The sequence below is a fragment of the Hypanus sabinus genome, unplaced genomic scaffold (assembly GCF_030144855.1).
Source record: "Hypanus sabinus isolate sHypSab1 unplaced genomic scaffold, sHypSab1.hap1 scaffold_355, whole genome shotgun sequence".
In the NCBI taxonomy this organism is placed as follows: Eukaryota; Metazoa; Chordata; class Chondrichthyes; order Myliobatiformes; family Dasyatidae; genus Hypanus; species Hypanus sabinus.
In genome coordinates, this window is record NW_026781255.1 from 133,826 (window position 1) to 149,241 (window position 15,416).

General features: G+C 43.7%; 1 protein-coding gene across 1 annotated transcript; it reads right to left on the reverse strand.

Moving 5' to 3' along the window:
- Nucleotides 1-11,543: 11,543 nt before the first annotated feature.
- LOC132388585 (N-acetyllactosaminide beta-1,3-N-acetylglucosaminyltransferase 3-like) lies at nt 11,544-12,698 on the reverse strand. The gene has a single exon (XM_059960959.1). It carries the CDS (start codon nt 12,696-12,698, stop codon nt 11,544-11,546), a length of 1,155 nt encoding a protein of 384 aa, XP_059816942.1.
- Between the last annotated feature and the right edge of the window lie 2,718 nt (nt 12,699-15,416).

Here is a 15,416-nt window from a genome sequence, read left to right on the forward strand (position 1 = left end):
CGCTGGAAAGTTGCAGATGGAGTTCAACCGGTAATGTTATAGATGATTCACTTTCCGGTGGGTAAATTTTAAGACAGTGTTCATACTTTCTGGAGTGAACGAAGAGCCACACATTAGTATGATTTCCACGATGGAAACGGAGTGATGAGACTCTCTCCAATAAACCGAGGGCTGCTCATCGGTGCGAGAACCGCACTGCAGGAGCGGGAAGAAGTGTAATTGACAGCTTGAACACATCCGCTGTTCTGCACATACACATCGTGACGCTGGAAAGGCAAAATGCCTGACAGTAAATCAGGAGAAAAAAATACAACTTCGTGGAAAATAATAGAACAGCCTGGGAACCTGCGGATTGTTCACAGATTTCTACTTGCTACTTTTTTTTTTCAGACAGAGAATGAATGGAGAAATGGTGGTGGAATCGTGGCAGGTGTGAGTATTTTTAAAGTTAAATAGACTGCATCGCATGTTACGGGTATGGGGTGGTCAGGTCATTGACTGGCAGAGGTCAGGTTCCTATAAAACGGCCCATGTGTGCGAAGGAAAACATTGTTCTTCAAATTCTCCACATCCCTTGCTAATTTCCCGAAGACCATTTCCCTTTTTGATCACAGGTCTCTGGAATATCACTATGGATCTTCTACGGTGTTTGGAGGAATATACGTGCAGTGTTTTTGTAATACAGGTCAGCTGTCACTGTGATTTTCATCAATCAAACCCCCGGAATAACTGGAACAAATGAAAGTAAAGATGAACGGAAGTTCCCCTTTAATAAAGAAATGTTCTCCATTTCACCAGCCAGAACAAATTCCTTCCCTCAATTTCAGAAGTAAATGTACTCCGTCGACTGTTACAATTTAAATCAACTTCAAGATGATTACCAATTTTAAAAGTAACACAGATATTTAAAAAAAATAAACTATTTAAATCCCTGAAGCCAGGAATCATGGAAGATAACATGGAAAATTCACATCATATTTTATTTTAAAGAACATAGATTGCAATGTTCCGTGAGGAGTCAAATTAATGACACGGGAACAGTGAGTAAAAATAGTTTAACGTAAGTGTTTTTGCAGTTGGTTGTCACTAATGTCCCTGACGTGACAGTCACGTTAATTGCCTCAGGGGAATTGCTCTCTCCTCAATAAAAGTCCGCTAAACCGATCACCAGTCCATCTGAGCAGCTGAAACGCTCCGTACAACTGAACGCTGCTTCTGACGGAATATGGGATATTCGACGATTTACTACATCGCGGGAATTTTCTATCCCACACTTGTAGCGGTCGGTGTCCCCGGTAAGATGCCGGAGCTGGTCACTTTATGTATGGTTCCGTCGTTACTCTGCTGCGGTATCCGCACTGTTACTGAGCACAGATGCTACCGTCGGCTGAAACGTGTTTCCGGAATGGAGGATTCAGGCATCCAATGGTTTTATTTTCATTTTCCATACTCTAATCGCAGTGTTTTCTTCTTTTGTCAATTACACTGGTGCCGATATTGTTGTTTCATGATTTCATCTCGCTAGGTTTTCTGAAGTGATGCTGGTCTCTGCTTTTCCAGGTCCGAGTCCCTATCAGTGCAGACACTTCAACCTTATAACAACGTGGCAGCTTATTTAAATGATGGTCCAGTCTATTTTCGAGACGTCGTTCTGTTCCTCTGTAAGTCAGTAAATGATAATTTGTGTTTTGTATCTTTTGATTCCACTTTGTCGCCACTACAAACAAACCCTTCAATTGTTTCGCCCCTAATAATGGAAATTGTTTGTTTACGATCTTCCATTCACTGGTCCGTGAGTCGTGGATCTCAGATTCTTTGCTCTAAACTGTGGGGAGGTCGCCAATCCACTGACACTCACATCCGTCATTGTCCTCCAGCCGGAGTGCAGTAACGGAGACCGCACACACTGGACGCCCGCATTCCAGTTCCAAACAGACCATCTCCATGGAGGCATTCAGAGAGTTGCTGCTGACCATATTTTTATATTGATTCCAAATTTCTTCTAGTTAATTTAACGGCGATTGTGATCCTATCTCTTGGAAAATGCGGACTCTCCAAATGCATTATCCGTTACCTGGTCGGAATGGCAACATCGGATCTGATGGTGGTTATTGTTGCTGCTTTAGTGGAACAGACCAACAATATCTACATTTATTCTAGATTCCTGCTTATCACTCCTGTATGGGCTGTGACACTTGTATTTGTCCAAGTAACGACGGACTGTTCTGTTTGGTTCACGGTCAGTTTTACCTTCGATCGCTTCATCGCAATATGTTGCCGAAAGTTGCGGGAGCGATACTGCACCGAGAGAACAGCAACGGTGGTTATCGTGAGCTGCGGGAAATGTGTCCCGTTTTACTTTGCCATTGAACCTTACGTCATCATTGACAACACGCCGTGGCGGTGCACCGGCACATATGAATACGCTACTTCACCCGTGTGGAAAGGATACCAATTACTGGACAGTATTTTAACACCATTTCTACCAATCGGATTAATCCTGGTGTTCAACGGGTTAACCGTAAGACATATCGTTGTGGCAAATAGAGTCCGCAGAAGGCTTCGGCACAGCATCGACAATCAAAAAGACACCGAGGTGGAAAAACGCAGAAATTCGATGAGTTTGTTGTTTTCTATATCAGCTAATTTCATATTATTTTGGACGCCCTCTGTAGCCCATTCCCTGAAAAGGCAAACACAAAACTATTTTTACCAGGACAGATATTTGAGTTCCCCGGTATACATCCTACAACAACTTGGGTTCATGTTACAATTTCTCAGCATGTGCACCAATACTTGTATCTATACACTGACACAGAGGAAATTCAGAGAAGAGCTGAGGAATGGAATGAAGTATGTGTTTACATTAAATGGCCATTGTGTAGATAACGCCCGTGTCTAATGGTATGTCAGCGGAGTTTTCAAATAAAGTCCTTTTACAATGAACAGATTTGGGAAATTTGTCATAAATTCATCCGGAATTCATCCTGGTCATCCGGAAATTGCAAAATTGGTGGAAGATTGTTTGCCCCATACAGTTCAGGTAGGTAGCAATACAAACGTTCAATGCTGCTGGCGTGGTTGTTAAATTGGTTGAATTATGTTCCAAACTATCACAGACACTCGACTGTCACTAGGACAGTGATGGCTTCATGAATGTCTGGGATTTACATGTTTAAAAATGGACAGGGTCGGGTAACAGATTGTAAAGGGAGTGCGATCGGAAACCAGGGACAGTATCACAGCTGCAGAAAGGGAGGACAACGTGGTGCGTTCGTTTTTTAATAGACTGGGAGACGAACACTGTTTCTGTTCTCCCTTTTGAAATGGTCGCGATCTCCCCATCTGGAGTATTCTGTACAGCCGCCCACCAGATCAACAAAAAAAAAACGCAACGGGATCAGTGAGGAACCGACCGGGAAGTGGAACCTGGACATGAGCCATGATATTGGCACGGGCAACGACAACTTCCCTAATAGTCTTTGGCACCTACCCAAGGTACAATGTTTAGGAATGGCATAAATTCTCAGTTGTGTTCAGGAAGGATTCATGTTTCTATAAGAAGAAAGGCTGACTGGCGAACTTTCCATACCAGATCTGATATTAGAAAAGGAAACGGGTCGTGAAGATCTTTCCGCGGGTCCGCATTTCTGAACAACAGGGAGAACTCCCCGACATTTACCTTGCACAGAGTTAGGACCAGGGAGCATGGGATCTATTTAATTGGGAGTCAGTGATTTGTGGTGCTCCGTGGCAGGAGCTTTGGAACTTACATTGGGAAATGATGCACTCAGGGTATTGCGCAACAGATATGTGAGGATTGTTTAGGGAGCACTGACACGGGGTTCAGTATAGGCTTGTCTGAGTGACGCAGGGAAAGGATGACAGTGTAAAGTAACCCTGGGAGACAAGAAAGTTGGAACAACACGTCAAGAGGAAGAAAGAACGATACTTACAGAAAAGGAAGAAAGGATCAGGTAATGCTACAGCGAGTCACAATGTAGACAGGAAGGAATTTAACAATGGACTTAAAAGACTTATAGGGGGGATTTGAAAAATCCTTGATGAGTTGCACTGTGAAGAACAGGAGGAGACTGGAGAGAGTGTGAGCAGATCAGAGGTAAAAGAGGAATACTTGTGTCTGGAGTCCAAAGAGGCGGTGAAGCTCCTCACTGAGTACATTGATCAATGAGAACACAGCGTAAAAAGGCAGATATGCTAGAACATGCCGACGCTAAGAAAGAGGCTGCGCTGAAAACTTGGAAAACATTATGATAGATGATTCCCCGGTGCCGGAAGGGATATAGTCCAGGTAATTTTGGAAGGCGATCTCGGTTATTGCTGCGCTTTTGGACAGGATATTTGTGTCTTCGCTGGCCACGGAAGTAGAACTAGATGATTGGAGGGTAGAAAATGTTGTTCCTTTGTTGACGAAAGTTAGTAGGGATTGTTTTTGGAATTATAGACCAGGGAGTCTTACATCAGTTGTGGGTAAAGTACTGGAGAGGATTATTGAAGGAGGATCTTACGACTATTTGGAGAAACGTAGTCTGGCTACGGAGAGACAACATGTTGTCCTTTATGAGCCAGATTGAATTATTTGAAAAAGTGTAAGTAAAACAAACAGATGAATCCGAACATGGTCAGGAGTTTGATCAGTTTCCCCACAGTGGACTCATTCAGAAAGCAAGGAGGCATGGGATCCAGGGAAACCTGGCTGCTTTGATTCAGAATTGGCTTCCTAACACGAAGGCAGATGATGTAGTAGATAGAATGAATTCTGGCTGGAAGACATAGCGCAGCCGTGTTCCTCAAGCAGAGTCGAAATTCTGCTGCACTTTACAACTCTATTGCGAGTCTGCAGTTACCAGTGCTCTCAGAAATAGGGCTGAGGAAATAATCGATTTAATCTGATCACACCGTAGCACCTGGATAATAAATGGAATTAGGGCTGAAGATGCCAGCAAATCGCTGAGTGATTGACTGCACCAGCGCGTTTTCTAAACTGACCTGTCATTTACATATTACAGGGCAAATGCTACAATGACTTCAAAGCATCTTTTCCAATGGAGCCCTACAATTTAAAACCAGCATTTCAAAGTGCTCAGCAGCAGCTTCTGCTGCTTATTAAAAGAACCAGCCGTCCAAAATGCCAATCCGAATTCCCAATTCAAGTACACACCAATTTATCCAAATGCCAATTTACCTCTGAATCGTGGTTTTAGCATATCGGGTGTAGATACGCTCATATTTCGATCTATTTAACCCTGAATCCTCATGGCCGGTGTGGAATCCGTGTCTCCCTCTGAAATCAATAATAAATGAAACATACAAAACTACACAAACTAAAAACGCAGCGAAGGCAAAGCAATTAATCAGGCTCACACTTGTCTTCCTTCAATACCATCGCAGGCAATTGGAGAATACAGAATAACCATCCAAATTACCTCAGTGTTGCAAGGACAGAGGGATCGAACAGTATCACCCACTTTCTAGATCGGTCGTTGCTGTGTGACACTGAAGTTCTAACCTTGATACGCAGTCAGACAGCCATAGGAAACCATTGCACAGAAGCAGGGTCTCCAGCCCGTCAGGTCAGTGAGGATTTATTTAAACTGCCTACTGCCATCGACCTCACCCGGACCGTGGCCATCCGTATCCCTCTCATCCATGTATCTCTCCAATCATCTCTTAAAAATTGGCATCGGAATCTCAATTACCATTTGTGTTGGCAGCTCTGTCTACACTCTGACCACCCTCTGAGAGAAAAAGTTTACCCTCATGTTTCCCTTAAAGAGTTCACATTTCACACTCACCCATGATCGTCAGTTGTATTCTCGCCCGATATCAATGGAGAAAGCCCGCTTGCATTTACACTCTCTATACGCCTCATAATGTTGTATACCTCAATCAAATCTCCCCTCAGTCTTCTACCCGCTCAGGAATAAACTGCTAACATGTATAATCTTTCCTTTTAATCAAAAACATTCAGTCCGTCCCGGCAATAGCCGTGCATTTTTTTCTGCATTATTTTAATAATATTTTCATCTTTTTTGCACACAATATTCCAAATTAGGCCCCAATAAAGCCTAAAACAGCAGCAAAATATCGTCCCAACTCCTGACCTCAGTACTTTGGTCTATGTGGGAAAATCTGTTTTTACAACCCTGTCTACCTGTGCCGCAACTTTCATTGAATTATGAACCTGCATTCCCAGATTCGTTTGTTCTATCGTACTCCTCAGAGCCCTGTTTCTCATTGTGTCAGACCCACCCTGGCTGGTCCGCCCAAAGGGCAACATCTAACACTTGTTGCGTTAAATGCGATCTGACATTTTTCACCCCTTTTTTCCAGCTGGTCCAGATCACGTTTCATGCTCCGGTATTCTTCATCACTGTCGACTACATCCGTAATGTTGCTGTCATCTGCAAATTTGCTGATCCAGATAATGACATGATTATCCAGATCGTTGAAATAGTTTAAGAATAACAACGGGCACAACAACGATCCCTGGGACACTCCACTCATCACTGGTCCCCAGTCAGAGAGACAGCCATCTATTACCACACTCTCGCTTCCCCAACGTACCCAATGACTAATCCTATTTATTACCTCATCGTGAAAGACAACCGACTGAACCTTCTCGAGCATCCTCCCATACGGAACCTTGAAAAAATCGTGGCTGAAGTCCCTGTTAGACGGCATTCACTGCCTTGCCTTCCACAGCACTCCTGGTTGACTACTTCGTAAAGCTCTGTGAGATTGGTTAGACATGACCGACTACGCACTGGCCCATCCTGACTATCGCTAATGTTCCTGTTTGTCCAGATACTTCCCTTCATACCCCATGACCAGCGTAGTCTGAACACCGAGGACGATTCATCATTACGTAATACTTGGCGAGTCCCTTCCAAGCAAACCTATCGAGATCATCCAGCGGTCGGTACTGATATTTATGCCCTATTGTCTTTTTTTAAATTCTCCTGCACTTTAGTGTCCGACGCATTGAGAATAATCTGGACAAGCAAGGCGTCATAGCTCTAAATAATTAATCGACTTACTTAACTACAGCAAGATACGGTACGCTCGATCAAGCACAGAAGATAGAATATTACAGCACAGTACACGAGGTTCTGTTAGGCTTTCAACTAATGTAAGTTCGATAAAACACATCTCCCCTGCATCTCAATCAGAATCAAAGGTTTCAATCGTACATTCAAAAAATCAAAACCAGATTTGATATCACAGCCATACGTCGTGAAATTGTTAACGTTATGGTAGCAGTGCAATGAAATAAAGAATAAATAAATATAGAGAAAGCAAAACTAAGATACGGGTGGCAGCGCGGAAAAATGAACTGTTCCTGAATCGCTGTGCCTGAGGTTTTAGGCTTCTGTATCTCCTTCCCGATGGTAACACTGTGCAGAGGGCACGTCCTGTGAGTGGGCAATGTTAATGATGAACGCCACTGTGACAAGAATCATCCCTTGTAACATTGATCAATGAGATACAGAGAATCTATATTTAACAACAAGTATCTTTTATTATTTCTACTAAAAGCACGTAGATTTACATACTCTCTTCCTGTGTGCACCCTACTGGAAACCTTGAAACTCCATGAACAGTCAATGAAGAGAAAAGGTATTATACGGGAAAAGAGTCTACGCTGGCAACTCTTTCCATAGAAACATAGAAAACACAGAAAACCTACAGCACAATACAGGCCCTTCGGACCACAAAGTTGTGCCGAACATGTCCCTACCTTAGAAATGACTAGGCTTACACATAGCCCTCTATTTTTCTAAGCTTCATGTACCTATCCAAAAGTCTCTTTAAAAGACCTAATCGTATCCGCCTCCACCACTGTTGCCGGCAGCTTATTCAACGCACTCACCACTCTCTGAGTGAAAAAACCTACCCCTGACATCTCCTCTGTGCCGACTCCCCAGCACCTTCAACCTGTGTGCTCTTCTGGCTACCATTTCAGCCCTGGGAAAAAGCCTCTGAATATCCACACGATCAATGCGTCTCATCATCTTCTGATCCCCATGTTCCCGATCTCCACGTGTCCGTGTGGCCCTACTTTTCGGCAATGGTTGCTCTCTGGCCGCTGGAGAGTTATCACCCCTGCATATCTGAAGCTGCGGAATCTTATATTGTTCCTCATCAATGGAACCATTGGATCTCCCCACCATTGGCTCAAGGTCACCTGACCTACCTGGGTCACCTGGTTACTGATCATTGTACAGAGCTACAACCAACATATTGAACCTGGCTCTGCCCACCCCAGCCTTGTGTATTCGTATGTTTACACCCTGACTGGTCTGAACCAGTTAAATGAGGCAACCCAGTCAGAGACTAACAAGACTGCGGATTGCACCTTTGATATGTCTGGCATTTTACATAACAAGTAGCTGCTCCTCTGAGCATGGTCTCAGGTTTATTGCTCTGATTAGATTGTCCCAGAGCCAAGAATCCGTTCAGAGTCCACGCCCTTCACATAACAAATGGCGACTTCTTTGAAAATGGTCTCAGGTTTAGCAGATCATTACCTGAAGCTCCCTGTGTCCACATTCAGTTCCTCTGATTCAATTATTCCAGTGTAAGAATCAATTCATAGTCCACAAAATGCTGGGGGGGGGGGGGACACAGAGAGAACTGGTTTGTCTGCTTCCCCTGTCCTTGATCAGACTGTAGTTTCTTCTGGCCAACAGTGATTCATGAGCCATTCAATCTGACACGACTGTATCTTTCTCGGGTCTGCTGTCGTCTGAATGCACCAGGGTGGATGATGGAGGTTTTGCGGAGATGCCGAGTGCTGTAGGGGTCGAAGGGGTTTACAGAAATGCGCTGTGATGTAGGGGTTGGAACGGTTTTGTTACGTGCCCCGTAACGGGTTAAAAGAACCAGCAGAAATGGAACACACCTGGAGTCTGGTATTGTTACAAACAAAACACTACTTATCAGTATCCACGTAATCTCGTAATATAAAACCAGACAAATCAAACAGGTTACCGGAGTGTGTAAATATAAAAACGCAAACTTCTTCAGCTTAGGTGGTAAATGATACAGTCTTACGATGGTATAGGAATGACGTCAGTTCAGTTTGTGATATTAAGAGGCGTAGAATTGAGGAGAGAGAGCCGGAGAGGTGCTTTGTTTTCCAAGTAAGTTGATGTCGTCAATCTTCCCGTTGCCTTCCGAATTCCTGTTAAAGTTTTGTGATCACACCAGAGTACCGCCTTCACGCAGTAACGCTATCAAAGGTTAAACACACCGATAACATTCCACCGGTCACCCCTTTCCCAAACTGCGATCAAAACCCAGCCTTTCGTGGTCACTGAAAGTTCATCCAGTGTCTATTTCGTCTGTTTTTCTGTCCGTGCCTTCTATGTGTCTGTCTGAAAAGCCAGCTGACCTTGAATATATCCCAAATATGCTGAACGCCAGCTGCCCATTATATAGCCCCGCCCTTCCGTAACCATGGCGACTTACGAGCTGCTCGGTGCTCTCTCCCTCTCTCTCTGAATCGGTGTACACCAACTGTCTCTCTTTTTAAAGACACAGTCCATATTGAATACACCTTAGCATCTCGTCACAGTTTTTACAGATAGCGACGGGTATCAGCACACTTCTCCACCAATGTGGAAATGTAGTTTACTTGCAGTACAAACTGGCATTTTGGTCTGTAACAAAATGAAACCCGTCTGGTGTCGGAGTGTTTTGCTAATAATGTTCGTGCAACATTATGCTGAGTGATCCTGAGTACCTGACTGCAGACCGCAGTCCCTACACTATGATGGCAGAATATAGCATTAAAGGCAAAACTTTTGGCAGTGCGGAGGATCAGAGTGATCTGTGTCCGAGTCCAATGAACACACAAAGCTGCTACACAGGTTGACTCTGTGGTTCCGTTGGCATATAGTGCATTGGCCTTCACCAATTGTGGGATTGAGTATAACAGCTGAGGGGCAATGTTACAGATATATAGGATCCTGGTTGGATCCCACTTGGAGTACTGTGCTCAGTTATAGTTGCCTCACTACAGGAAGGACATGGAAACCTTAGAAAGGGTGCAGGGGAGATTTACAAGGATGTTGTCTGAATTGGGGAGCATGCCTTATGAGAATAGTTTGAGTGAACTCGGCCTTCTTGTCCTTGGAGCGATGGAGGATGAGAGGTCGCCTGATAGAGGTGTACAAGATAATGAGAGGCCTTGATCGTGTGGACAGTCAGAGACTTTCCCCAGGGCTGAAATGGCTAGAATGAGAGGGCATAGTTTAAGGTGCTTGGAAGTAAGTACAGAGGATATGTCAGGAGTAAGTTTTTTTTACACAGAGAGAGGTGAGTGCGTGGAATGAGCTGCCGGCGGCGGTGCTGGAGGCGGAAAAGATACGGTTTTTTAAGAGTCTCCTGGATGGTCACATGCTTTGAAAAAGAGGGCTGTGGGTAAAGCCTAGGTAGTTCTAAGGTAGGGACATGTTCGGCACAGCTCAGTGGGCCGAGAGGCCCATATTGTACTGTAGGTTTTCTATGCTTCTACACAGCAGAGAGCCACTGGGTTTTTCCCACCTTCCTTTAATTTGCTCTTACTAATCAATCCCAAATGCCGATTGGCCACTAGTTGATTGGTCACCGATTGCTCTATTGCACTGCCGTGAGCTGCCCCTCGGACAATGAGCCTTATTGAAGTTCCCTCCTCTCCAGATCTCAGATGTCCAGGTTGCCACTAGTGAAATCTACCGGGCTTATCTCTCAGTGATGACCGTGTCAATACCAACAACATGACACTGACAACCGAGTACATTGTCTTAGACAAGACACCTGCCAAATCTAATGCCACTCCCCTTCGTACTACATATGGACTGCCGTCTATGTATGCATATTGATCTGTTGTCCCCACATGTTCATTGATCTCTTTCCCTCTCTGCAATGTAAATACTCCAGTTCAAGCCATCTCGTGCGTGTGTGCTTTTATTTGATATGTAGTTACACAGACACAGTGCAGGCTGACATTTGAGTACAGAAGTGATGACCATAAGTTTCTCCATTCCTCCAACCCTGAGACAATTTCAGATCTAGATTCTTTGTTGTTCTCACAGTTCCAGTCCAAGAAATACATTTGTCTCTTTCACATTTTGCAAGTGTCATGTAAGAAACGGCAAGAAGAAAATACACAGAAATAACTGTTACCTGAAATTTTATTGGTGGCTTATTATACAAATGCCCCAAGTGAACATGCTGTACCCATCTGCACGCAATGCAACAAGGACTGCTCACTTGGAATAACTTTACAAATGACTTAAATTGTGGTGCTCCTGGCAATATTGTAATGTCATTATGGCTGCAGTAATAATTAGGCTGAGTGATGACACCTAACAGCTTTTCAAACATTAGTAGAATGTAGAAAGGCACCAACTCTATGAATTAATGTATACTCCAATAGAAGTTAGGAATTAAACCTCTTACATTGCATAAACAACTGATTAACACATGTGCACAAACTGCATTACTTTCCAGCAGTTGCTACATTCTCTCATGACTCATGTGGTCCTTTCCGTGGATGCAGACTCCTGGGGAGCACGAGCACACTTCAGATTGGCATCATGCACCGCATCCCACATCAGTAGCAGTTCGAAAGGCCGGAAACGGTGCACTAGCAGCAACTCACGGTAATAGCAAGGATTGAAAGATTCATCTTGGGTTGAAGGAACCCTGACTCCAGCTGTCCTGAATCCGCTATGGGAGTGTGGGGCTAGTCCAGCCTTGGCCAGACACATCCCCAAAAATACATCATCAATGGGGTATAGTTCAAGGTCTTGGGCTATGTGAAAAATGATGTGAGCTGTATACACAGACATAAGTATGCCCGCTCCACCAATGTATGGTGGGTACGACTTGATGGTGGTCACTATTTCTGGCACATAATACTTGCTCGACTTCTGGCGTTTGGGTCCAAACCCATAAATGAGACGGCCCACAAACAGGTGTTGGTGAACCTTCATGTCTAGCAAGTAATCAACCATGTTATCGGTATTGGCAAAGACATCATCATCTCCATTGAAGATGAATTTAGCACTGGGGCAAAATTCACTGACCCACTGCAGCAACTTGTATTGTTTGAGGGTGAGGTTGAAAAAGGTATCCAAGAAATCCCATTGTAGGATATCTCTGTGTTCTCTGTTTTCCATGGCTAACAGCTGATTCAATTTCCTACTTTCTTTTTGGTCAGGAGAGACACCAGAAATAAAGACTCTCTTAATTAGGACCCCATTGAATTCGCGTTCTCTGCCCCAGGTCTTCCTTATCATTTCCCGCCGATCCTGGTTGAAAGGGTGAGATTTGATGACCAGGAGCAGGAAGACATTCTGAGATTCTTCTCGACCACCACATTTGTCTGGAACATTTTGAATCATGTCAAATTCTCGACAGTGTTTATACATCAAGAAGTTTTTTATGTGCTCTTTCTCTTGATGAAATGAGGACAGGTGCAGCAATGTCGTGTTCGCGTGGCACTTTGGCTTGAGCACTGATTCAGTTGCATCACCAGTAACAACCTTGGGCAGGTCATTGCGATGAACAGTTTCTGCAACATCAATCTCTCGACGTTGGTCATTACCCCAGAAGACGAATAACAATCTCAGAGTAATAACAACACCCAGCACTACTTTCTCATAGAATCGCCAATGTCCGCTCATCTTTCACCTGAAGTAGAGAAAAATATGGATTAATTCAAAGTACTTTACATTTACATGATGCTTGAGAAGAATGGGAAGTTTAGACTGTAATGAGGTTCACTAATGCTTTGTAATATTGACCCCAAAATGGTGGTGAGGTAAGGAATAGGCAGAGCCCTACACGCTGCTGAAAGTTTAATTGACCTGAAGCATTCCATCCCAGCAGAAAAACAAATCTACCTATAGGATACCATCTCTGTCATTAAAATGAAAATCGCATATTTTATTTCTGGGCCTTAAAGGCCTTCACAGCTCTCGTCACTCCTCTCAGGGCTTAAACTGAGCTGGGCAAGACATAGAGCAATATAACACAATGCAGGGATTTTGGCCCATGATGTTGCACCGAACTTTTAATCTGCTCCAAGATCAATTGATCCTTACTCTCTCAAATGGCTGTCCATTTTTTTTCATCCATGTGTCTATCTAAAAGCCTCTTAAATCTCACTGATGCATCTACCCTTATCACTACCCAGGCTGTGCATTCCATACAACCACCATTTTCATTTTGTTAAAAAAATACTACTTCTGACAAACCCCTATACTTTTCTCTAATCACCTTAACATTATGCCCCCTCATATTAGTCATTTCCACCCTGGGAAAATGTTGTTGCCTCTCCATTCTATCTATGCCTCTTACCAGCTTATACGCCTCTATCAAATCACCTCTCCCCAATTCCCCACCCCCACCTTTACTCTGAAGAGTAAGGTCCCAGCTCGCTCACCATTCGGATTGAGTTCACAGGTTACTGATACTATGGAAGATGATGTATTATTGACCATTGATTAGTAACTGAATATATGGCAGTGCAGGGAAGGTAACGTGTTAGCATAGCTACTGAAAGCATCTGATTTTCATTGTATTTTAACTCACAGCAGAACAGGGCAGATAGTTTGCATGATCCACAATGTGTATGTGTAAAACCTTGGATGCCAGGAGCCCTGAAAAGACACCAGTGACTGACAGCAGAACGATGTGTACAAGTAAAAGTATTTGCACAGGGATGCAACTTGTGTCACTTTAGAATTAAGGAATCCGAGAGTAATGCAGGCTAAGCAGGCCATTCGGCTCAAATGGTCCATACCAACCACAGCATCCTCCCTGCTAGTCGCACATGTCTAGTTTGGTCCATAACTCTCCAAGCCTCTCCCTTCCATGTACATGTCCAAATGCCAGTTAAATGTTGCAGTTGAACCCACTTCAACCACTTCCTCTGGTACCTTCTTCCGGGTACTCACTGTCCTCAGTGTACAGAGGTTGTCCCCAAGGTCTCTTTCCAATTTTTCCCCTCCTCTCCTCTCTCTGTGACTTTTCATTTCGTGCTCTCCAACTCTGCAATAATGACGATCTACCTTATCAATACCCCTTATGATTTTAAACTTCTGAGGTCACCTCTCATTCTCCAAGGAATAAAGGTCCAGCATGGCCAGCCTCACTGTAACCCGACCCTCTAGTCCAGAAAGCATCCTCGTAAATTTCTTCTGCACCCTCTCCAACTTGACAGCGTCCTTCCTATAACAGGGTAAGCAAAATTGTAGATAATATTCCAAAAGTGGTCTCACAACAAATTATATTACTACAAATAATCCCCCGCTCCTACACTCTACGCCATAGCTGATAAAGGCAAGCATGCTAAACGCTTTTTTTTCTCACAATCCTGCCTTTTAGTGAACTATGCACTTGTCAGTGCCTTGCCATTAACTGTACAAGTCCTACTTCATCTGAATGTCCATCACCTCACATATAACCATATAACAATTACAGCACGGAAACAGGCCATCTCAGCCCTTCTAGTCCGTGTCGAATGCATACTCTCACGTAGTCCCACCGATCGGCTCTTAGCCCATAACCCCCCATTCCTTTCCTGTCCATGCTCCTGTCCATTTTTTTTTTAAATGACAATATCGAACCTGCCTCTGCCGCTTCTACTGCCACCTTGTTCCACTCAGCTACTACTCTCCGAGTAAAGAAGTTCCCCGGCGTGTTAAACCTAAACTTTTACCCTCTAACTCTCAACTCATGTCCTCTTGTTTGAATCTCCACTACTCTCAATGGGAAAAAAGCCTATCCACGTCAACTCTATCTACCCCCCTCATAATTTTAAATACCTCTATCAAGTCCTCATTCAACCTTCTAAGCTCCAAAGTGTAAAGATCTAACTTGTTCAACCTTTCTCTGTAACTTTGGTGCTGAAACCCAGGTAACATTCTAGTAAATCTGCTCTGTACTCTATTTTGTTGACTGCTTTCCTATAACTCGGTGACCAGAACTGTACACAATACTCTATATTTGGACTCAGCAATGCCTTGTACAATTTTAGCATTACAGCCCAACTCCTATACTCAATGCTGTGATTTATAAAGGCCAGCATACCAAAAGCTTTCTTCACCACCCGATCCACGAGATTCCACCTTCAGGGAACTATGCACCATTATTCCTAGATCACCCTGTTCTACTGCATTCCTCAATGCCCTAACATTTAACATGATTGTCCTATTTTGAATAGTCCTAACAAAATGTAGCACCTCACACTTATCAGTATTAAACTCCGTCTGCCATCTTTCAGTCTACTCTTCTAACTGGCCTAAATCTCTCTGTCAGCTTTGAAAACCTATGTCATTATCCACAACGCCACCTATCTTAGTATCATCAGCATACTTACTAATCCAATTTACCACGCC